Source organism: Physeter macrocephalus, chromosome 19 (genome assembly GCF_002837175.3).
Source record: "Physeter macrocephalus isolate SW-GA chromosome 19, ASM283717v5, whole genome shotgun sequence".
Taxonomy (NCBI): domain Eukaryota; kingdom Metazoa; phylum Chordata; class Mammalia; order Artiodactyla; family Physeteridae; genus Physeter; species Physeter macrocephalus.
Window position 1 is genome coordinate 45,579,742 of NC_041232.1, and position 26,047 is coordinate 45,605,788.

General features: G+C 40.3%; 1 protein-coding gene across 1 annotated transcript in view; it reads right to left on the bottom strand.

Moving 5' to 3' along the window:
- Positions 1 to 25,559, bottom strand: part of KLHL14 (kelch like family member 14) — a 98,647-nt gene extending 73,088 nt beyond the window's left edge. Inside the window, exon 1 of the mRNA XM_024121133.2 lies at positions 24,631 to 25,559. Coding sequence (XP_023976901.1) covers positions 24,631 to 25,559 — 929 coding nt within the window. The remainder of the gene's footprint in view (positions 1 to 24,630) is intronic.
- Positions 25,560 to 26,047: the final 488 nt, after the last annotated feature.

A 26,047-nucleotide genomic window follows, 5' to 3' on the forward strand; every position in this document is an offset into this window, starting at 1 on the left:
GAAGACACATTCTAAAGCTTTTGCACTATTATATTTATATCATCATTCATGCAATTTATGGCTTTCATACTCGCAGTATTTTGTTTCTAAAGTTTAGTGTTACTCAATGTTCCAACCCGGTATTAATATTATTTAATTCTAAATAAAGCTTAAAACTCTACCTTGTGAAGGTGAAGCACATAGAAAGCAAAAACAGGATAAAGCATGTGAGAAGTAGCATAGTACAGAAGAAAGAACACATAAAATAACAAAACACATTTAAGTGGTTTTCTCACCATTTTCTCCATTGACTCTCAAAACAGCCCTACGTCATAGGTATAGTTCCATTTTATAGGAAAGTGAGAAAGTTCTTATAGTCAAATAAAGTGGCAGAAACAGTGTTCAGACCTAGCCCTTCTAACTCTACCAGGTCCATGATCTTTTTAAAATTCAAATTTATTTAAAAATTTTTTATTTTACCATCAATTCTGGTTAAGACCCAGGTGACCTGGATTCTAGGGCTGATTTTGCTATTCAGCAGAGTGACTTTGTATAAATTACTTGGCTTCTTGGAGCCTATGTTTTCTCATCTTTAAATAGAGGAGTAATATCTGATCTGCATCTTCAAAGGATTGTCATGAGAATTATGTAAAACAATGAAGTGAAAAGTTCTATGTAAACTCTAAGGTAAATTATTTTTAATTTATCTTTAGTATTGACAATACGATGTGGGCTTTATTTCATTATGCCAAACCTGATTAGTTAAAAAAGAAAAGTAGTATTTTTCACAGAGATACTTGTTGAGTTCATATATATAAATACAAGTTAATTAAGAGGGTTTCACTACCTAGCTGTTATCTTATAATTGTATGTTCTTAGAAAATTATCATTTTAATTATATTGGCTATCTTGAGCCTTGTTATAAGAAAATATACATCAGACATCACATAAAACTGTGAACATTTCTGGATCCAAATAAAGAGACCTAATAGAGATTACTCTACATTTATTATTTCTTAAGAATAAAACAAATGAGAAAAACCAGCACATATTTTACTTTGATATAAATGCAATGTCAACTATTCAATTACTCCTAGAAACTAATACACGTGAATAATTCCTGTGGAAAAGCTTCCATTCTTTTTACAGTGTGCAATTATAATAGTGACAATGACAATAATGACAGATAATAATGAATGCATATTGGATATTGAAACCTCTGATTATCATGCCATTTATTTGATGTGTGTGAACTTCAATTTGAAAACACCATGAAAAAAGATAACTTGTGAACTAGAAAAGTAAAATTAGAAGAATCTGAATTAACTTGCTGAAGGGGGTTTCAATTATTCTCTTCTAAACAATTCCAGTGGAGCCTTACAGGTTTAATTTTAGATTAGGCAAAATCTACAATATTGCAATAATTAGAGTTCCTTCATATGGCAACATAGTATACTTTTTAGAAGCTCTTTACACAGGAAGCCAATTTAGCCAAAATTAATCTGTTCTCTTTAAGTCTGTTAATATTTTAAAAATACTCCTTTTTACTCCTCATCTTAGCACCACTTAGACCAAAGTAATATATTTAAGAGTTAAGTAATTAGAGAAACTTAAAGAGCTGAGTATGTCGTGATTAATAATATTATTTAGATGCCTTTGGGTCCCTAGATTCTTGCAAAGAAAAATATAAGGTTAAAAAGGCGATGGAATTTGAAGGTCTCCTTTGTTCCAGCTCAGTAATTGCCCAACATTTACCATGTGTCACATTTGTGCGTGTGTGTGCGTGTGTATGCGTGTGCGCTCGCGCGCATAGGTACTTTGGTTCCAGGGATGAATGATTGAAGGATAACCTAAAACCTCCTGGTGTAAACAAATTTTTCATCATACTGGTGTTCTAAGTATGGTAAAGTCTCATTTATTTATATTTCAGTGATTTGGAACTTCAATAATTGGGAAACAGGCCAGATAAAGTTTTCCTTCCCAGGATACATATAAAAATTTTTTATTAACTAGATTGCAAGAAGCGTTTTAACCAATTTAAGAAATCAGCTGGTCTGCTGGCACTTTAGAGCCACCCATGTACATTTAGGCTAAGTTCATTTTGCAGATAACAAATCATTATTTATTTATTAAAGAAAATGTTCTGCAATATTCTTAAGAATCATTAAGTCAGAGAGTTAGAGGAGAACTTTGAGGTCATCTCGTTCAGGGATTTCCAAGTCTGGCAAGTCATCAAAATCATCTGAGGGGATTAAAAAATTAAGATTCTTGAGGTAGATTCTTAGGTCCCAATTCCCGGAGATTATGATTCAGTGGGATGAAGCCTTAAAAATCAATAATGTTTCACAGTTTTCTGGTTGATTCTGACACACAGCCAGACTTGAGGCCACTGATTTGGTCCAGTTCTCTACATAGTGTAGAAATCCTTTCAATAGTTTTTTTTTATAAGTATTCTTATTAATTTGGAAATTTATAATGAAATGGACCTTAGTTTTTCAAATGCACTCTGTTATGGAAAGTTGTTGGACAGTTGTGTTAGATTGATTTTTTTCTCCTTATGCTGAGCTGAGAATCTGCCAAAGTCTTTCAGAGAAAAAGAGCAAGGTGCTGTCATGGCAGCATCTCTGATAATGGCAGATAGTTGCTATATGTCTTTTCTTTAGCATGTTGAAAATTTCCATTTCTTTCTGAAAAAATTTCCATTTTCCTTATTAAAAATGTACTCAATGTACCTTATTAGAACTGTACACAATATAACAAATATTGATATGTGATGTGATGTATTTTTTTAAGGCTTTTTAAAAATCACAATGGTCTGTCAGCTGTCACAGTGCAGTGCTGGTTCCTGTACAGCTTCCAGCTGACTACAAAAACAGATTGTTTTTAAAAAACCAACCCAGGTTGTCAAATCAGGCTTTTCCCTATCCTATATTTCTTCTAGTTAAGTATTTTAAATATCAGTGCATTACCCTTTTTAAATGCTTTTACATCCTCTACTGATTGAGACACTTTGTTTCAATTAATTTATCATTTAGCAATTATTATTTTTTTTAAATTAATTTTTCTTTATACACAGCTTGAGATCATTTTACTAGATGCATACAGATTTAGAATTTTTTTTTTTTTTTTTTTGGCTGTATGAGGGCCTCTCACTGTTGTGGCCTCCCCCGTCGCGGAGCACAGACTCCGGACGCGCAGGCTCAGCGGCCGTGGCCCAGAGGCCCAGCCGCTCTGCGGCACGTGGGATCCTCCCGGACCGGGGCACGAACCCGTGTCCCCTGCATCGGCAGGCGGACTCTCAACCACTGCGCCACCAGGGAAGCCCTCATTTAGCAATTATTAATTGAGTTCCTACTATGTTCCAGTTTCTACTATGTTCTAAACACTAAAGGTCACGGTGCGAACAAGAGGAATAAATTCCCTGTTCTTCATGGCAGTTACTTCCATTCTAGTGGGGACATCTATTGGAAATATCATGATTCTCCAAGCAGGACAGCCTGGTTGTTAAGAGTGTAGGTCTCACAATTGGGGTGAGACTTTTGGCTTCAGCTCTTCTGAGATGAGTGACCTTGGGCTAGCTTCTTTGTCCTCTTGAATCTCGTTTGTAAAACTGGGATAAGAATAGACCTAAGGCATAGGTTTGTTTAATCTTCAGGATTAAAAAAAATATATGCAAAGCATTTATAGCAGTGCTAATTAAATGCTGTCTATCACCATCCTTCTCCTCCTCCTAAGCGCCATCATCCTCAGTATAGCTATTCCTTTGTAATCTGCAGGTTTGATAAGTGAGTAGCCCATGTCCCCATCCAAATTGTATTACTTAGAAGTAATAGCATCACATTTCCATTGTTTAGATATTTTAGTCATTCCAACTCATTCTCTCTAAAATGATACATAAATACTGGGATTTTTACTCTGTAATTCCCCATATATGGTCTTTAGAGGTGTACTGCCATTTTTTTTTTTAAACAAAGATGTAATGGAAAAACTAAGCAGTTTTGAAGGGGCAGTGTAAATGGGGGTAGATAATAATTATTCCATCTTTCAAAGGCCAAGTTAATTTTAATTTAAGAATCAGCCAGACCTGGACTGAAGTCCTCTTTTTACCACTTCATACGTTTATATACTTCGGCTGGTATTCAACCTCTTGAAGCCTCAGTTGCCTCATCTGTAAAGTGGGAATGTTGTGAGGGTTAAATGAAGTCATTTAAGCATAATTTGGAAAAGAAATGGCTGCAACTCGTAAACAAAATCACCTCCTAGAGCTACTCTCTTCAACCAACGAAAGGCACTTTGTGCTGTTGTTGCCTTTAAAAATGAATGTCTCTGCACAGTGAGGGGAGACAAAAACTGATGCTCCCGGGACTTCCCTGGTGGTGCAGTGGTTAAGAATCTATCTACCAATGCAGGGCACACGGGTTCAAGCCCTGGTCCAGGAAGATCCCACCTGTCGCGGAGCAACTAAGCCCGTGCGCCACAACTACTGAGCCTTCGCTCTAGAACCCTCAAGCCACAACTACTGAAGCCCGCACGCCTAGAGCCCGTGCTCCGCAACAAGAGATGCCACCACAATGAGAAGCCCGCGCACCACAATGAAGAGTAGCCCCTGCTCCCCGCAACTAGAGAAAGCCCGCGCACAGCAAAGAAGACCCAATGCGGCCAAAAATAAATAAATAAAAAATAAATAAATGTATAAAAACAAACAAACAAAAATAAAACTGATGCTCCCAACATGATCCAGTAGGGAGAGGCTGGAGAAGACCGGAAGAAGTTATGCCTCTTTCCCAGGACTTTCCAACTTCAGTGAACTTTGCTAACCCTATGATGGCTTAGCATTTTATACAAGCGGTGAGTGAATGGGCAATTTCACATCTGGTGGTACAGCAGTGGTGTTTGGTAGTGATTCGGAGGCAGGGAAATTCGGGAAGTTGTAAAGCCCTGGGGATTCACATAGACAAAGACAGGTTTTGGATTTCCACAGGCCTTTGGATTGAAGGGGTTTGCAACAATTTTACCAGATCTTTACCAGAACTGAAAAGCCACCAGCTGACATCTGAGTTGCATATGGAAAATATGTACGTAGTTCTGATAGTAATCAATCGATAAATGACAATGATTATTATTGTGCATAATTATTAAGCTTACAAAGCACTCATTTGAAAATCCATCTTTGGAATTTTGGCAGTTTCTTTGATTGCTTAGAAGCCTTTTCAGGTACCATAGGTGCACTGTTTATAAACAGTCAGAATATTTACGCACAAGCAAGTTTAACAAAAACATAAAACCACTGGGCTTCCTACAGTGGCATTGGTCTAGATCTCATTCATAAATTCAACCCACTCATTCTTGCCTGCCATCTCTCTCTGTTAAGGAAATCCCCAAACCTTATGATATCCAACTCTCCAAATTTTATGGTAATCTTGACTCTTCTCTCATTTTCCTGCTATAGTCAATGTTGTACCAAATCCTATGGATTCTAGAGCTGTAACATGTACACACTGCTATATTTAAAACAGATAATCAACAAGGACCTACTGTATAGCACAGGGAACTCTGCTCAGTATTCTGTAACAACCTAATCGGGAAAAGACTTTGAAAAAGAATAGATACATGTATGTGTATAACTGAATCACTCTGTTGTACACCTGAACCTAACACAACATTGTTAATCAACTCTACTCCAAGACAAAAAAAAAAAATCTCTTCATTTCAACCAAACTGCCAGTAGCCTGATTCAGCTGGGTTGACTTTCTCTTGAGCTGTTGTAATAGTGATGTCCTTGCTTTGTGAACTTCTGCTCCCATCTAATTTACCCTACATGCTTTGTCAGATGAATTTCAGCAAAGACTGACATTAATGATCGATTACTTCGGTCCTCTTTTTATAAACTATCAAAGAATTCCCCATTACTTATCCTCGATAAAATGCACATATCCTCTACATTATAGCCTCCCTTTTCTCTCTTTGTCTCTCTCAAACACACTCTCTCTCTTTCTCTGTCATAGGTAAGTGCCTTGCTTGAGATTCTTTTCACGGATAAAACAGTTTCTGAGTTAAGATCTGAAAAACTTGAAAGAGGAATTTCAGATGGAAACTGCTTAGACCATGGAGAAAAAGTAAACAGAGAAAGATCCCAAATCAGTAGCCAGGAGGAGACTTTGCAGATCAGCTAGCCTTCCCTAAACTTCCAGCGAGAAGGGTACCCAAAAGTCCCCAGAGGAGAGCTGCTACCCCTTTCTTAAATTTTTCCAGAGAAGTAAACTCCCTGGAGAACTTGTTCCAGCTGATTTGCTGTTGTATTTAGGTTTTTGGTTTTTTTTTTTAATCATAGCTCTTCTTGGTAATTACACAGCAGCTTTCATCAGAAGAGCCTTTAAATAGACCTGGTAATGCCTCTCTGAGGTAGGTAAACATAAAGTATCATTATCCCCATTAAACAGATGAAAGAATAGAGGAAAAAGGGTTTGGACACCTTTTCCAGTGCCTCAGGATGGGTTTTATTTCTTCCATTTCACAGAGGAAATGTTTCTAGGGCTTTCGTACACAACCCTTCTGTGATTCTCAGGAATGGCTGAAAATGCCTTTGCTTCCATCTTCTGACACTTTTTCTCCCGCCAGGAGTCTGGCTGCGTGGTGACTGGAGAATGGTCAGTCATATACAGTATTTAGTTTTCCTAAAATGGAAGTAACTTTAAGATTCGTTTGATCATAAAGACAACACAGGCTCACTGAGAAAAATTCTAAGTATAGTTAAACACAAAAAGGACTTAGTACTACATAGCTACTGAGTAAATGCTTGTTGCAGGAATGAAGAAATGATGAATAAAAGAACAAACTGTTGAAAAGAGTCAAAGTCATTTGCAATCTCACTAATCCAGATATATGTCATTACAGATTCTTATCATCCTTTTTTTTCCCTCATCTGTTTTAAGGTCCAGTCAGTGGGTGTGGTGATGCGGGTGTCAAAAGGCAAAAGGGAAAGAGGAAAAGCCATGTTTCTGAACCAAAATGTGGAAGAGTCAGAAGGTGACATATTGGAGAACAGACAGTCTTGTTGATTAACCCCCATGTCTAACCTGCTACCTAGGATCAGTGTTGTCCCCCCAGAATGGGAGCTACCCACGATAGAGGGAAGTTTACCAAATTTCAGTTATTAGCACAATACAGGACTTTAATGATCTTTGCCATATCCGTATATTATTTACTTAATATTTTATTTAAAACTGATCCCGTTAAAATGCTTAATCCCGGTCTGTTCTAGTCTTTCCCAATGGTGGCTGCTCTTTAGAACCACCTGGCAGAGCTTTTATAAAATATTTAGGGTCGGGGCGCCTCTCAGAGATTCTGATTTCACGATCTACTGTGGGACCCAGCATCGGTGTTTTTCAAAAAATCTTTTTAAGCTTTCTGTGTGATTCTAATATACAACCGGTATTGAGAATCACTGTTCTAGCAATTATATTTATGAATCATGGGCTTCATGGGTTAACTGTGTTTTATCTCGAATACACGTTAAAATATATTAATACCTAACGATAAAAATAAATTTAAAAATGGTTTCTCGTGTACCATCTGAAATGGTCTCACATTCTACCAGTGGCAGGTAAACCATGGGTTAACTGTGTTTTATCTCTAATACACGTTAAAATATATTAATACCTAACGATAAAAGTAAATTTAAAAATGGTTTCTCGTGTACCATCTGAAATGGTCTCACATTCTACCAGTGGCAGGTAAACCATAGTTGAGGACACACTATAGTAAGTGGAAGAAACCAGGACTTTAAAATCTTGAACCCTAGTCACATTCAGAAAACCTGTGACTCTGAAAACCTGGTCACATTCCAGCTTGGCCCCTTCTTATAGGTTTGACCATGAGAAGCTCAACATGTTTAATGACTGGAGCTTTGCATGTTACAATTGTAATGAACCATCTTCCCTTCACTTCTCACCCCAGCCCCTGTAGCACACTAGTACATTCTTCCACAATTCTTCACTGACACCTACTGAACTCAGAATGTCACTGGGTCCTTCAGCATGCAGGTGGGGTAGTTTGCTGATGTTTTTGCCACATTTCTCTGAACACCAAAGCTGTAGACTGGTTCACGATGGCAGAGGCAGATATGACAAAAGTGTCTTAAGGTCCTCATCTGAATCCATGAAATGTAAGCCTCCCCAAGGCTTAGTTCATAAGCCAGAATGGGTCTATCTTTATACTGTACGTAGCATTTCACACTTCACTCCTGGTCCTTTGCTTCATGAGGAAAAATGGCTTCCAGCCAACTTTATACTCACTGCATTTCCACACATCGCCCCCCTTCCCAACCTCCTAGATTAAAGCTTCCTTTGGTAACTAGAAGTAGTTGAATATCTTCTTTGCTTGATTACCTATATAATCTCTAATTCTAATACCTAGTACATAGTGACTTTCTGAGGGGCATGGATTGCAATGGGAATAGCATCTCATTAATCCTCCCTATTCCTGGGAGGAAAGTTATGTGGCAAGTATGACCTCTTCGACTAATCTTGCTGCCTCCAAGTGGGACTCGGGGTCTCCCTACTCACTAGCACAGATGCCACCCAACACGCTGGCAGGGACACCAATGTTTGTGTAATAGGAAAAAACTCTTCTTCTTGCTCAAGAGAGAAGTGGTTCTGTGCAGCCTGTCACCAAGGAGCTATTCAAGCTCTGTGCAGCCTAGTGACGAAAAGCGATAAAGCATCACTCTCATGCCAGTGACGGACTCCTAAGTAATGCCTGCATTTAAACCCCTGATAAAGGCCAATTATTAGACTACGCTGCCTCTTGAGAACCAATCTCATTATTGAGACTTCTCTCTCTCTCCCTCCCATCTGGCCACCTTTCTGAAGAGAAAAGAGTGACTTCCTGACCTGGGGAAATGTTGGTACCTGCTGCACAAGACAAAGTGCAGAAAGACACAAGATCACATGATGACGCTGAAAATCCAAGTTCAGGATGTTACATACCTCCCACTGAAATTACTTGTATCTGACAGTTCAAGACCTAACAGTAAAAATGCATCTTTAACAAAATCACGTTCCCCAAACAGAAGTTCAGCCATTCAGGATGAGGGGACAATGGCCTGACTGACACCTCATGGGTCTAGAGACGGATTTTATCCATTCCTCTAACTCCAGGGAAAGATTTCTCATGGGGAAAGTAGGAAGCTCGTTCTGAGTAACAGGAGCCAGCCTCCTGCCAGGCAGGCTGTTGCCAGTTGGAGAGTCACTGCAGGAGTGGTCATGCAGAGAGACAGGGAGAAAAGTTAGTTAGTAACTGAATGTACTACCCCATGCTTCTCTTGGAATATTCATGGCAACAAATAGGTATCCATCTTCAAGAAAAGGGAGTTGTAGCTGATACCCTCTACATGGGCCCAGAATTTATTTTTAGGGGAAGAATAATGTGATGAAATCATCCTGGGATTAAGAGAAATGAAAGTTATCCTTATTTGGGGGTAGAGAAGCCACGAGGGACTGAGGCAGGCCTGGGGTGGGAGATGTGGAGACGATGAGGTGTGGCTTGTGGGATCCAGCTTAAGGACACCCCGCTGCGGTGGGTGAAATAGGAATTTCTTATCCTCCTCTTCTTTTCCTCTCCCTCCCTGTGGGGAGCCAGTTCTTTCTGTTCTTTGCTGCTTCAGCAACCCAGGAGGGGCTAAGTGATAAAGGAAACCCTGGCTCGAGGGATCTGCAGGATCTAGGAGGCTCTCCAACGTCCCCCCAGGAAAGGGAATTTGCAGAAGCCTCTGAGACTCACCGATCAGCCAACCCCTGACAAAGTCCTTTTCAATCATCAGATCTCTGACAGGCAGAAACAAATTATTCTGGGAAAATTCACCACATTCTCTGAAGCTGAATTGTGGACTCTATACCGTGTGGCTTGAATTATCCTGAAAATTCTCTAGCGCAGTAGGTACCCAAATTTCATCATCAGGAAACAAATCCCCTAGAGTCCGGTAATTCCAATAACTTTCCCTAAGACTCATTTCCCTTTTTCTCATGTCAGTGAATCTGATTTCTTTTAATTTTGCAACAAATTTTCCTTAAACTTATCTTCCAGTAAATCGCAATCAGTATTTTCTTCCATCGTCCATAGATACACAGCAAATTGGAAAACAGAAGCATCTGTTTAGTCTCGTGATTTTCACAGTGTGGTCCCAAAATCACCCAGGAAGTTACTAAATATGCAGGTTCCTGGGTCCACGTTCCAGATCAATCTATTCAGAATCTCTGGGTAGGACTAGGGAAGATATGTTTCAATAAAAAGCTCTATGGTTGATTCTTCAAAGAACTACTGATCTAGGCAAGATTTTATGGGGCTGAGGAAAGCAGATCTGTACTTGTTTTTTCTCTTCTAGGTTTGTATTATTGGAGGATCTATCAACACATTGCTGACTTGGATAATTGCTCATCTGCCTAGATAATTTTGCCTGTATAGATCTAGTTGAAAAGTAACATTTCAGTTAGTGCCTTGAGCCTGTTTTATAATTCCTTGTGTTCTATTCTTGGCCCTTGTTTTGGACTGAATGGTGTTGCCTCCAAATTCTTATGTTGAAGCCCTAACTCCCAATGTGACTGTGTTTGGAGATAAGGCTTTTAGGAGGTAGTTAAGGTGAAATGAGGTCATAAGGGTGGGGCCCACATCTAATAGAACTGGTGTCCTTATAAGAAGGGGAAGAGACACCAGAGTTTCCCTCCTTTCTCCCCACCCCACCCCCCAGCTCTGCATACAGAGGACAGGCCATGCGAGCACACAGTGAGAAGGCAGCTGTCTGAAAACCAGGAAGAGAGCCCTCACCAGAAACCAGCCCTGCTGGATCTTGATCTTGGACTTCCAGCCTCTACAACTGTGAGAAAACAAATTTCAGTTGTTTAAGTTACCTAGTCCATATTTATTCTGTTATGGCAGCTCGAGCGGACTAATACAGTCCTTAACAGAACTATCCAGCCAACAGGAACACAGGGCAGAACAATGCCAATGACTCTCACACTCATTTTGGGAATTGACACTTGAGAAGGAGGCTTCAATGGTCAAAACCTGCACGACTGCTTTAAGAAAGGATCGTCTTAATTTCACCACACAACAGCTGTATTTTATAGCAGCCAACCGACCACTGACCACTCACCGTATGGAGAATTTGGAATATGGGAGGCAGACTCCTTATCTCCTCCTCTGCTTGGTGCTCAGCTACTTACATATGCAGTAAATGTTAACGGTTAACAATGTTCCAATGAAGGGAGGGCAACCAGGAGGGATAGGAACAGATACGGATAAAGGAGAGAAGTGATTCCCATAAGCTTTTGTGGCAGACTCTAATTAGTGTCTGTAAAGCTATAGACATACATTTCTTTGTGCTTTCAGACATTTTAAACGTTTCTCACGCTCTGAGGTTCTAAAGTTTCCTTGCCATAAAAAATGGGAAGCACTCTCCAGAAAAATCTTTCTGAGGTGAGATTATTCTTTCTAGGTCAAAAAGACTATTGTGGTCTGGAACCTGGGCTCTCAGTTTGACTAGGCTGATGCAAGACTTGAGGGGCTTCTTCCTGTACAGGGGGTGCCCCTTCCTTGGAATGGATTTTTGCTTGCTGCCGGTTTTGTTTGCCGCTTCCTAACTCTGGAGCAAGCACAGATCTTGAGTTTGAGTGCAACAAAGTGGTGTTTAACTATTTCAGTTTTGCTTTGTCTGCTTTCTCTTTCCAAATTTTGAATATAAGAATGTCTGAGTGACAGATGAAGTTTATTGGGCTTCTCAGGGTTCTGAACTGACTACCTTGAATTAGGTATCTTCTCTATAATTCTGCTGAGGGAAGAAGGTGCCTGGCTTCTAAACACACAAAGTGTGTTTAGTGCCTAATAAAGTCAATTATCTGCTTGCCTGGGATCTGTTGGTAGTGCTACTAAAACCTATGAAGTTATCACATGCTTTTAATAATACTTTGTCCCTTTGAATAGCCAGATAAGAAACCCACGTTAAAATTTCTACTGCTTTGCACTCAGATCTATGATGGTGGCCTGAAGTCTTCTTTGTCTTGTAATAGACATGTAAATCTTTTAACAGAAAGCAAGAATTTTATTGTTCAAAGAGATTCATAATCAAAATAGAAATTGTTCCGTCCGGAAGCATAAACATTAAGCTTAGGAAATGATTTGCTGAACATTCTGCCGCCATATCCATACACTCAAAGCAAGAGTTAGTGAAGTAACCTATGGGTATTCCCTGGCGGTCCAGTGGTTAGGGATCCACGCTTCCACTGCCATGGGACTGGGTTCGATCCCTGGTCAGGGAACTAAGATCCCACATGCTGCACGGTGCAGCCAAAAATAAATAAATGAATAAATAAAAAACTTTAAAAAAAAGAGTCAGTGAAGTAACCTAAGCTACTAAGAGTAGTAAAAGTAATTTCTTGTCAAGAGCAGTAGACATTTTTTGTCCCTAAGGAAAATTGCAAGGACACTGTAGCAAAGGAAGATGAAACCGGACAAGTTATTCTCATGATGAATTTAGCTTTTCCATGTCAAAAACTGCCTTGATGATACGTATAGGGAAGCCCTCAGTTGAATGTCAGCCATGACTGAAAATCCTGGGCTGTGCTGTTTCCTGCTGATCCGCACAAGGAACACTTTTGCATCCCCTTTCAAATAAGAGCATCTGGTTTTCAGGTTTTATTAAAAAATTTTTTCCTTTTCAGTGGTTCTTATGAGTCATCACTGACTTGGCAGTCAAAGAATTTTACCTCATTTCCCTAAAATAATTATTGTATAAACATAGTTTGAATAAAAATTTCTGATGTGCCTTTAAGACAATGTAAATAAATAACTTGAGTAATAAATATTTGTTCTTTGAATAAAAGATTTGCTACACCAAGGGCAGACTACCACTTGAGGAATATAATGCCTAAATCAACATATAGCCAAAATAATCACATGAAGAAGAACACAAACAACATCAAAATCAACCACAGATAGTTTCCTCTGCCACGCTAAAAACCAAGAATTTTAATAAGACATATGTGCCTTATAAAAGTATCTAGAGAATTTTCCACTGTACATGTGAATGCATTTGATTTTCATTTTTTTCAAATGGAACACCCAATTCCTGCAGAAGGTGGCCCCAGCTGTGATCTAGGAACCATAAGAAGCCCTCCTAAAAATGCCAAAAAGACTCTTATGACTCAGTAAGAAAAAGAAAATAACCAAACTAAAAAATGGCCAAAGGATTTGAAAAAAACTTTTTTCCAAACAATATACAAGTGGTTAATAAACCCACGAAAAGATGCTCAGCATTATTAGCCGTTAGGGAAATGCAAATCACAGTGAGATAGCACTTTGCATCCATTAGGATGGCTACAGTCAAAAAGGCAGGTATTAAGTGTGGGCGAGGATGTGGAGAAATCGGAGCCTTTATACACTGCTAGTGAGAATGCAGTGCAGATGCTCTGGAAAACATTCTGACGGTTCCTCAAAAAGTTAAATATTTGTTCAGTGTTAAGTGTGATACCATAAGACCCAGCAATTCCACTCCTAGGTATGTATCTAAGAGAAATGAAAACATATGTTCACACAAAAACTTGTACATAAATGCTCATAGTAGCATTATTCATAATAGCAAAAGGTGGAAACAAACCAAATGTCCATCCACTCATGGATAAAGTGTGATTTATCCGTACAATGGAATATTATTTAGCCATAAAAAGGAATGAAGTACTGTTACATGCTACAACATAGGTGAACTTTGAAAACTTATGCTACATGGAAGCCAGCTCCAAAGACCATATATTGCATGATGTCATATTCCATATGAAATGTCCAGAATAAGAAAATCTATGGATTTATGGAGACAGAAAGTAGATTAGTGGTTGCCTGCACCTGCAAGGGGCAGGGGCAGATGGGGGCTGATTGCTAATAGGTATGGGGTATTTTTGGGGGGGTGGTAAAAATGTTCTAAAATTAATTGTGGTGATGGTGGCAAACACTGTGAATATACTAAAGCTCCTTGGATTGTACACTTGAAATGGGTGAATTGTGTTGGATGTAAATTACACCTCAAAAAAGCTGTTCAACCTGAATCCACAAAGGCTTTTCTAACTTTTCCAATTGCTGACATGGATAGAACAAGGGAACGGACCAGACTCAGGACTGGCCTCAGCTCTGTAGTTTACTCAAAGGTGGACAAAACGGACACTGTCAGCTAAACCTTATCACTATCAGAGCAGCACTTGGGACTCAGACTGTGAGAATCCGGCTCTAGAATGAACATCCTGTATGGAATTAGGAGTCCTAACAAGTGACCAGAAAGGCAAATTGGATATCAACAGAACTATTCCTATAAGAATAAAAGCTATCAATGATTAAGTATTTACCATCAGGTACTGTGTTAAGTGTAGTACATACGTTCTTCCAACATTCAGAATTGCCCTGATGAGGTGGGTATCATTATCTACATTTCAGAGGTAAGCAATCTGAAAACGGATTAAGTAAATTCCCCAAAGAGAGCCAGCTTTTAAGTGGTCAAGGTGGGATTTGACCTGCATCTGTCTGAATTTTAGGTCTTAATTACTATGCAATAGAACTGTTTAAGGTATTTGCACTATAACATAACATTTTTATCTGTACCTCCTATTATGTCATAGCCTCTTTCTCTCCATACCTATATCTCCTAGCTTTACTCTGTAGTCTGTACCTACAGATGTTATTCTGGAGCGAACCCTTGTGAAAACCTTAAGACAGGGAGTTTACAGGAATTGCCACTAACAGTAGTGGTACAGTTGTCATAGTAACCAATCCACCAAATTGGTCCCTGCTAGGAGGCTCACACTTCTGCCTCTATAACACACCAGTATTGGCTGGGATCCCTCACAGTATCCATGGCCCCCTGTTAATGCATATGGGGTAGGAAGTGCTGAGGTCCTGGTGTGCATCCTAAAGCATTAAAGTTCTTCCTTCGAAGTTTCCCCCTGTGACTCACAGATTTTCCATTCCCCCTTCTAATCCTTTCCATTTGCCCAGGATGTTCCGGTGTGCTTGGTTCTGAGGGGTGCTAAAAATCAGGGCCAGACAGAGTCTGATGCTTTGTTCTAAGCAGGATTTACAAAATACGACTATTTTCTTTTTGGCGAAAAATTGACCCTCCCAACCCAGTAACTCCTCACTCAGTGCCAGACTGTGAATCTTTGACTGTCCCGGCCCCACCCACACGCAAAATAGGCCTTTAGCTGATAAAAACACCTCTCAGAAGCCACCGTACAGAAAATTTCAAGCTGGCAGCCCGCAGTACGCAGTGTCGGGGGCTACGTACGCAGACACGCAAACGCAACCGTCCCTCCGCATCTTTCAGCGATGCCTCTACATTTTCAAGGACTCTTTTCTTGTCTAACCTAGGTCTTTCTCTCTTCGTCCTCCTCTCCATTTCACTGGCCTCGTCTGTCTTCAGAGGCACCTGAAGGCACATAAGGCAGGGAAGTGAAACCGACTGTAATTCTTCAGTTCACTTCTCTGCAGCCTCCAGTGAGCCAGTCTCCATACGGTGGCCCAGCTGAGCTCGGAGGAAGCTCAGGTCCCTGCGCAGGTGTAACTTACCAACCCGCTCGCAGGCGCTGTGGGAGCACAGAGCCAGACGCGGACGCCAGAGGCTTTGCGAGCGGCAGCAAACGAAGCCCTACATCGAATGTATGAGATTAAAAAGAGGAGGGGCTCTCCTCTGTGAAAGGAAGAAATGGAGACTCTTATACCTAAAAAGGCCATCATTTTCAGGAATGAAATATAAATTGCTGAGAACAATAAAAAATTCTTGATTTTCCCACTTCCTTCTGATGACCTTGTGTTCACCTTCGGGTCCCTCCAACTTCACTCTTAGGTCCTTAGAAGTCTGACTATTTCTGTGCTATCGGTGAAATCACAAATATGCTCAAGAGTTTTCTAGATGGGCAAAAACGTATTCAGGTAACTTTGCTTAGTGTATCTTTTAAAATTAAAAAGAAATCAATTACAACTAGCACTTTCTGTTTGGAGTTTTTTCACGTTCTGAGCTGAGCCTTACCAAAACCCCAGGAAGGTGAACTATAATTCTTAACCCATTTTACTGCTGTGGGACTCAGCTAAAGTAGAGCTAAGATACACATTTAGGTTTACGAATTCAAAGGCGGCAGTGTTTCCAATATAGTATTGATCATACTCAGTTCAAGTATAAAAGCATGCTGATTTTTCCATATGGAATTCATCCATGCGGTGGATAATCCTTAGCAGAGCCCACAACTTCTATGATTTGGACAACCCTCCCCGCACAATCTCTAGCCACACACACCTCCTTTCAGCCCCTGGAAGGTACCGAACTCTTTGCTGCCTAGTGTTCATGCACGTACTCCTCTCTCAGCTTGTGCCTTCCCCACCTGCAGACCCTGCCTTCCCCCAGACCCACTACTCTGGATATCTCATCTCTCAAAGTCCATCTTAAACCTCTTCTGTAGAGAAAGAACTTTGGCCGCTCCGACAAGGTTACAGCACTGTGTTATACCGTTTCCCAGCAAATGGCACTTTTCCAATCTACAGCATGTATTACCAATGTGATTAATCTGTGTACTTATTTACTTTTTCCTTATACGGTAAACCACATGAAGTCACGAATGTGTCTGTCTTCTTCACTCTGTATCTCAGAGCATAGCACAGAGTTTGGTGTGTTATACATGTTCAGCACAAGTTTGGGGGATATTCCGTGGCAGAACTTCTTGTTAGTGGTAAATTCGACGCATCACCCCAAATTCCCACCGTGGGCGTGGCACGGCCGTGCGCATGGGTTTAGAAAATCTGCCCAAGGTCATGAAGTCCCCTTGTTTCTCAGGTCTGCTGCCAGCTCTAATTATACTGAGAATCAAGATTTACAAAGAATACAGTTACATTTTCATCTCTTCCGGTTGGCATAACAGACTGCCCCTTTAAACCCTCATGCTTCTGAAGCTACTGCATTATCTAGCACAAGAACAAAGAGTTATTTATAAAACATCTTAACTCAGATTACAAATATATAATTATTGAAATGAATCAAATTATAGGAATGAAGTGTCCATGACTGACCATTTTTTTCTTGTTGAAAAATTTTTTCTTTTGAGGAAAAGAGTTTTTTTTTCCTTTTAGTGGAACTTTGTCTATAACTCTGCAAATTATATGTTCACTATGTAGTGACTTAAATGCTTCTTAATTTGTGCTTGTTAGTCCAACAAATATTGAGCGCCTACTCTCCAAGCTCTAGAATTTTCTTGCCCATCCTCCTTTACTACTAGTTCTCTTTTTCTTTCTTTTTCAGATGTTTTATATCTTAATAATTTCTTTGATTTCCTTGCATTTTTGTTACTGCTGTTTTTTCTTTTTTTTTTACTTCCCTTTGATTTATTTTCTCTCTTTCTATCACAAATATTTGCCATTTTCATTTCCCAGCTACAATAAGCTTTCTCTAGTGCCTTTCTGCTTTACTTCTAATGTTGCAGATAGTTCTAACCTGATTGTCATTAATATTTGTGAGTAAATAAGCCCTTTTGATATTAACAGTAAAACAGACATATTCACTATATGTTACAACCGAGAGTCCTTCCCCTGGTTAACTCACTGTCCTGACCATATCATAATAGTGCTTATTTGTTTGTTTTTTTTTAAAGAGAAATCATCATTAGTAATTCATGCATCAAGAATTATCTTGGATGTTAATGGAAATGACATAGCAATGAATATATTTTCTGAAATTCCAAATGAATGACGGAAGGCATAAACACTACAGTGTAGCGAATGTTAAAATGATTTTCTTGAAACAAAAGATAAGCAGAATAAATTTTCAATTAGAGTAATCTTATTTTGTTATTAAAACATACGAGTATTTTTATAATTCTGGCTTCTACCTGTTGTATTTATCACTTGTAAGTATCACCAATGTGAAGAACTTTCTCTTGTCTTTACAGAAACAAAGCTGATAGCTTCTCTAGGACTTCAGTGCACAGAAATCTAGGGGGCTGGGGGGAATCTCTTGGCTCCAATACAAGCTCCAAGGCTTTGTTTTGGTTTGTTTTATTTTCACAATTATTTTTCAAAGTTAAGCTGAAAAGTTTTTATTTTTATTGATTTATTTGAAATATATTGGCTCATCTTATTTTTAGTAAGTCAGTATCATAGTGATAAATCTCAGCAATCTCATTATTGAGCCCCTTAATCTCAGAACTAATAATTGAGTATGGTAGACCAGTAGGAAAAAATCTGGGCTTTCTACTATCTTCCTCTCACTCTTCTTCATTGGTTGGGTGGTTTGAAGATGTGTTAGAAGGTTGGAACTTTTAATCACTACTGTGCTGTGGTAAAAAAAGATATGGGAGGTGTAGATTGGAGTTTGCTTTTCATAGAGGCCATACTTACAATATGCACTCATAATAAGAGACTATTCTTCAGATGATGACAATTGACTCCCAACTCAACATTATTCAGATAATTGGACAACTTACTTATTTTCTCTGAGCCTCAACTGTCTAATATTTAAAAAGATTGAAAGGACTAGAAAGAATGTAAGTAACATGTCAAGCTCACTCATGGTAGGTGCTCAATTAGTGATAGGTACCATTATTACTGGCAAACAGCAGTTGTGTGCGTGTATGTGTGTGTGTATGTAATCATCTTTAAAATTACCTCCATTTTAATCTTTCATTGGCTTTGTCAATTCACATGAAACTGAAACAAATCCTAAGTGTCCACCAAAATTATATTTAAGACCAATACCCATTCATACTGAACTCACACTTTGGGGTCAAGTCCAGGCACTTGATCTAGTCGGGGAGATAGACACATAAGCCAAACCTACAGCAGCATGCACGCTCCTCCAGAGGTTACCCACTTTGGAGAAGGCAGGGAGGTTCTATAGACACACTCAATCCAGCTGATTCACTTAGAAGTCAGGAATCCTGCCAAGAATGCCCTTTGATCACAGCAGCTGGAGATACAGGTTGGCATTTAGAAAAATAATTGTTCACATGTTCATTCATATGCCTAGATTCGTTTATTCGATATGTACATGTCAGTCTCAGAAAGCAGTGTGTTAAATGTACCTGGCTCCTCTACTTTCCTCCTGGAAATCATTAAAATACCATATCAATGATATTAAAGCCTATTCTTTTTTTTTTTTTTTTTTTTTCTGGTATGCGGACCTCCCTCTGCTGCGGCCTCTCCCGTTGCGGAGCACAGGCTTCGGACGCGCAGGCTCAGCGGCAATGGCTCACGGGCCCAGCCGCTCCGCGGCATGTGGGATCCTCCCAGACCGGGGCGTGAACCCGGTTCCCCTGCATCGGCAGGCAGACGCGCAACCACTGCGCCACCAGGGAAGCCCCCTAAAGCATATTCTGAATAATGACCAATCTATGTTAGTTGGTTCTATATCCAGTATGTTGGAAAAAAATGAGCAACGCATTCACTGTTTTAATTAATCACCATTTACCTTCCTGGGGTTGCTATTCAAATTCTTAAGTCTTACTACAGAAAGTTGAAATTTTAACTTAGCATGGTAGAATTATTTAGATTGGAATTCTTTCCAAACAGAAGCAAGAAGACCAGAGGGATTCTTTCCACTAGAATAAGGGCAAAATTTTGTGTCCATTTTGTTCACTGATGTATCCCAAGTGCCTAAAATGGGTTTTGGCAAACTATGACTCACAGAACAAATCCAGCTTGCCTCCTGTTTTTATACAGCACCCCCCCAACACAAAATGGTTTTTAGATTTTCAAATGGTGGAAAAGAATCAAAAGAAGAATAATATTTCATAACGTGAAAATTACATGAAATTTCAATGCTCACAAATGAAGTTTTATTGTAACGCAGCCATGCTCATTCATTTACATACTGTCCGTGGCTGTGTTTGTGCTACCAAGGAAGAGTGAAGTAGCTGCAACAGAGTTAGTGTGACCCTGAAGCCAAGTATAATTACTATTTGACCTTTTACAGAAACAAAAAAGCTGACCTTTGGTCCAGAATAATACATCTCCTTAACTTCTTTTAAAGTCAGATACAGTAAAATTTAACCCTCACAAATGTCTTTCCAAAAAGGAAGTCTTAAACCTACATATAACTCTAGGGTCAATCACCAGATTATATGGTAGAATAGAGAGGCTCATAGTAAGAAGCAGAACACCATGGATGAGAACATGGACTCAACAGCCACAACTGCTTGGGCTCAGACTTTGGCTCTACCACTTACCAGCTGTGCAACCATGGGCAAAATGCTTAACTTCTCTGTGCATCAGTTTTTCCATGCATAAAATGAAACAAATGATGGTACCCATCCCTTAGGGTTATTATGAGCATTAAATAACTTAATATTTGTAGAAGGCTTAGAATATCACCTGGTATGAAGTAACTGTTGTAAGTAAAGTAACATTTTTCACTGTATTTTTAAGATAAGAAAATTGAGATACTTAGAAATTAGCTAAGGTAATGAGTGAGCCTCAAAGTGTTCATAAGTATGGGGAAAAAAACCAAAGATGAGTTAAAATTTGAACATGTCCACTATTGTCAGTAAGTCCTCTGAGCCAATGCAATGCACTAATATCTACTCTAATTGCTTTCTGATTGTAGGATATAACTATTTGGTTCCCATATCTGTGATATAATTTTGTAATCAATGGTCCTGTTTTAGATAATAAACAAATTGTATTCTGAATGGTTGAGTGACTTCTGATACAAAATCTAACTACCTAACAAGTTCTTATCTGAGGGTATCAAATTGACATAAAGGGAAGTCGCAGTTTAGAGGATGCATGGACACAAGATTCGTTTGCTTTGTTAAGGTGGTTTTTCAGGTCTTAGGAAGGGAATCAATAGAAAATATTATCCTACATTTAAAGAAACATTTTCTAAGCACCAAAACCAGGAATCAAAACTGTGCCTTAAGGAATTCTAATGGCTTTTTAATCATTGCAAGTCATTTTAGCAAATAGATAATTAGTATTTCTGATGTTTAAATAGATTTTTACATTAATTTATATGAAATCTTTAAATAGACTGTTTTGCAGAAAGTGAAATCTTTATAAGGTAGCCTTTTATCGTCTATAAAATATAATCTCTTCAAAATTACACTTCAATACAGGCCTGTATACAGGACTGTAATAGCTGGTGATTAAATATTTTAAAAATATAATTATTTTTATGAATGCTTTTCTATTACAGGTGTTCTCCTGGAGGAGGTTCAATGGACTTTTGTTATGTGCAGTAGTAACATAGGTTGGAGAACTTTTGGTAAAATGTAACACTGAGGCTTTCTTATTTTATAATTTTAGTTCCTTCAACTTTCACTAAACGTTTATTTAACTGCATTGTGGGAGGTGCAATGAAAATGTAAAAGAGAAGTTAATTAATCCAGTCCAATTTGATTTATTTGGGACAATTACTAAATTATGCATAAAAATTTTTTAAATACAAATAAAAAAACTTTTTGGGTTACTTAAGCTAAACTTACACTACAAGTCTTTTGATATTTACTTTTTAATGCACTAAATGTTGCATGTCATGTCACTTTACCAAATTTTTTTGCTTTAGAAGCCTTTAATAATGACTTTCCCAGAAACTTTTTCAAAACTTATTTCTTAAGAGTCCCATTTCTTGCAATAAAGCAATATGAAATTATGAAATAAGACTTCAAAATATTTTAATTTTTGTCCATCCAAGTCCTGTGGTCTTAAATTAGTTATGTATATACTTAATATAAGATAATAAGTCTATTATTTTTAATATCCTTAATGCTTAGTTTGCTAAAATAAAATATGAATCTGAGTATAAATGTCATAATCAGAAAAACTAAACAACTAGGACAAAAATTAAATTAATTTGCATATTTATAAAGTCTCTATGCTTGGTTTGCTTTATTTTTCTAGACTTAATAAAAATTCAAAATTACTCAATAATTTTAAAAAATATTTAAAATATTGTTATTATATTAATAGCCCTACATTCTATAGATAACATGTATTCTTAAACAAGTAAATTCCTTCTGAAGTTATTCTATATGCTTGTATTTTGAACTTATTCCAACAGACTGGCCAATTTAAATTTTCCAACTCCTTCTCTGAATTTGAGGAACTCTTTCATATTTAGACTACAGGTGGATAAAAAGTAATAAATACAATGCCCTTCCATTCAATTGTCTTCAAGAAAAGTGATGCAATTTCAAAAACAATTGTTTAACACATTTATCCCTCTGTTAGACTACATGTAAGGCTGAGAGAGCATTTTTATATTGCTCTGATGCTATAACAAATGGGCTGATATCATACTATTGGTTGCAACGTACAGCATTTTTGTCTACATTTAAGTTAAGATCTTGGTGGTTGTTCTTGCATTCTTTCTGTGAATTAAAATTAGAATAATGTAATTAGTCCCTAAAATTAAAATGGTTCAGTTACTAATATTGGAACAAAGTCTAAATTATATTACTTTGAGATCAACAATAGGTTCACATGAACTATTTTCTGTATCTTCCGCTTTTAAAGGAAAATACAGTTTTCTTCCTATTGCAGAAGTATCAGATTCTTGCAGCATCCATGACACTTGTAAGCATTCAGTGGTCAGACGCCACTACATATCCTTCAAATGATATGGCCCAGTGAAGCTGGACGGTGTCGTCACGGAGCCAAGCAGCCTAGTATCTCAGCCATCCACCAGGACAGAGCCAGCAGGCCCCAGCTGGCATGCTGAATCCAGACTAAGGTGGGAAATGGATTTTGCATTTTGAAAGTCAACTCTTCCAACACTGAAACCTAGGACATATTTATCAGGTAAAAGAGCAATGAGGACTTTAAGCTTATTTATTGGATCAAATTGATAATGCTTATTTCCCCAAATTACTCTTAGAACAAGTTAAATCTTAATTTTATTATCCTTCTGGGTTTCTGAATTTATACTAGATTGTACATTTAAAAAATATGAATAAATGTATGTTCAGGACTATAACTTGATAGTATGATACGTGCTAAGTTAAGTATACTTGTAAGTCATTTATAAGTCACAAAAGTTAAAATAACAGAATATTGATCACCAGTGTTCCTTGGTATGGTAACATTTGCCTGTCACATTAAGCTTACCATCTTGATTTTTAGACATATTGGAACTCTTACAAAATAAAAATACATTCCATTTTCTTGTCGCTTGGACTCCTGTGTTCGCTATTCAAGCACATGAGTTTGGATCCTCGTTTGTGTTATTGTCTTAACTGTCATGTTCTGACACTACAATTCATTTCCTGCAAATAGTAGAAAAATCAACTTACAAGATTTCTAAGTTCAAGATTTCCCGTGCCTCCCGTGGGCCTCACCTGAATACAAGTGCTCCCTAAACAACTGTAGAGAATATCTTCCAGTTTCCTAAAAGTTTAGTTACCTAGGTCTGGTAGAAACATCATGATGGAAAAAATAAACATTTAATTCCATAAGGCTGCAGAAAGTGGACCCCATGTTTAAGACATCGTTCTGAGTGGGAAAAGGCCATGGTGGTGGATTCTTAAACCATGTACTTTCTAACATAGCACTTAGGTGGAATAGACTGGGAGAGCCTGGCATCTGGAATCATGATGTTTTATCATGAGAAACTGAGAAGATACTGCTTCTCTTTTCTAGAAAGAGAAAGCAACCCTCCCCTAGGGCTCATTAAAAGAGGTGTTTAAAATTGGAGCCAATAAAACATGATTGTCAATTCCAACAGTCTTTTTTTTTTTTTTTTTTTAAATCTCAGCAGCATTTTTCAAAGGCATTGTTTCTCTCTCCCCTTTGACAGGAAATCCCACGTTCAATACACACAGGGGACACATTCCAAATAGCAACAACAACAACGATAAGAACTCTCCAACTTCTTTGTGACTTCAGGGCAGGCACACTGACCTAACTGCAGCTAGATGACCTTCCCCTCCTCTCAGTTTTCAACTGTGCTTCCCTTTGACATGGGACCTACTAGGCAGGATTCACTCTGACACCCCGAATCCTCTTGCTTTGCTGTAAGGAAAGGTTTTGCTTTTTCATAAGATAGAAAAGTTTGCCTGGGTATGGGATGCCAGAATTTCTAACAGCGACCCTAAACGACAAAGCCTTTCAGAGCTCTGAGCAAACCCCAGTCGCTGAAAAACAGAAAATAACTTGAGTGTCAGAACGAATGAAAGCTTTCCTCCTCGAGCATCGCCTGGCACTTCTGCTTGCCCAGGGCAGGAAAGAGGGGGCCTGGGGTGGGGACTTCTCATCACAGAACCCTTTTTCTTAAGCAAGCATATTTTGAGATGTAGAGGGAAGCCTGGATAAAATGGGCTCCAAAGCTGTACTTCTAACTGCCTGGCCTTTGACCCCACCTGCCTGTCAGTTTCAGCCCGCAAGTCCCACATCTCCGGCTCTGGGGATATTGAGAACGTGGGCTTTCTAGCGCTCGGGGATGCTGTGAGGCCAGTTTCCTGTTGACCTTTCAGGGACTCTGAAATCAACTTTCCCCACACAGTCTGAATTGTTTGTTTTCGTTTGTTTTCAGCCTGCCTGAGCCTCCCGCCCAGCCCACCCCTATCCCCCCCCTCCTGCCTGCCCCCTCCCCTCCCTCCGGCCTCTCGCCCCCCCCTCCCCCCCGCCTTTGTGGTCTCATACCTGCTGGCCAGGCTCTGCCTGCAGTGCTGCCTGAAGGGCATCAGGTGATAGTTCATGGCGTCCAGCAGCAGCTTCTGGCAGACCGGGTCGGTGCGCATGAAATCCACTGACTGGACCCGCTCCACCAGCTCGGGGGCCGGGATGAGCGCGAAGCGGAGGCGCTTCATGAGGTCGGGCGCGTACTGCATGCGGGTCTCGCGGTCGTGCTCCAGCCACAGCACGGACATCTGGAAGAGCGCCAGCTCCGACTCCACGGGGGGCGGCAGCGAGTCCAGCAGGGCGCGCATCTCCTCGAAGTTGAGCAGCAGCACATCCTCCACCAGGTACTTGTTGGCCAGCTTCTTGGTCTCCTCCAGGCCGTGCAGTGCGGCGATCTTGCACACTTGCTTGTAGTTCTGCACCGAGATCTGGTCGTTGAGGAACTGCACGCAGAGCTTGGTGACCTGGGGGATGTGCAAGATCTTGCTGACCGACAGCACCTCCTCCACCGTGTCCAGGGAGAGGGTCACGTTGGCCGTGTAGAGGTACTCGAGCACCAGGCGCAGCCCGATGGACGAGCAGCCCTGCAGCACCAGGTTGTTGATGGCCCGAGGACTGGTCAGCAGCTTGTCGTCGGGGGAGGAGGAAGGAGTCCCCGGCTCCTCCTGCGGCGGCGGCGGCTGTTGCTGCGGCGGCTGCTGGTCCTTGGGGGGCCCCAGACCGTCCTGGCCGCCGAGCCCTCCCCCGAGAGGGGGGTGACTGGAGAAGAGCGATCGGAAGTACTGCGAGCAGGAGGCCAGCACGGCCTTGTGGCAGTGGAACTGCTGGCCCTGGGCCGTCAGGGTCACGTCGCAAAACAGCTGCTTCCTCCACAGCAGATTGAGGCCGTGCAGCAGGTTGTCGCTGTGGCTGGGGTCGAAGGTGGAGGTCCGGTCCCCGGATCTGGACATGGCGAGCTGACTCGGCGCACCTGGCTTTAAACCCTCCTCCGACCTGGCAGACAGGGGTGGGGGATGGGAGGGAGGGGAGAAGGGTAGTGGAGGGGGTGGGGTGTGGTCGGCGTGGGGACGGGTGTGGAGGGGAGAGGAGGGGAGGGCGAAGAACCACAATCAGTGCTCAGCTTGGCCTCCGGACCCCGACCCTAGGAGGAGGTCTGAAGGCGCTGGATCCGTGAGCGCCACCAGAAGGGCCCTGTCTGGGGTCCGGGCGCCCGTCCTGCTCCCTACTACGCCTCCCGCCACCGCCCCCACACTTCGTCCCCCACTTTCCTAAAACCACCCGGGCTCGGCTCTTGGTAGCGACAGCGGTGGCAGCAGCGACGGCAAGGTGGCGGCTGAGGCCGAGACACCCCGTGGGCTCGTGTCCATGCCGGGCCGGGGCGGGGAGAGGCCGGGGAGTGGGGAGCCGGGCGGTGGCCCGAGAGCGCAGAGGCGACCGT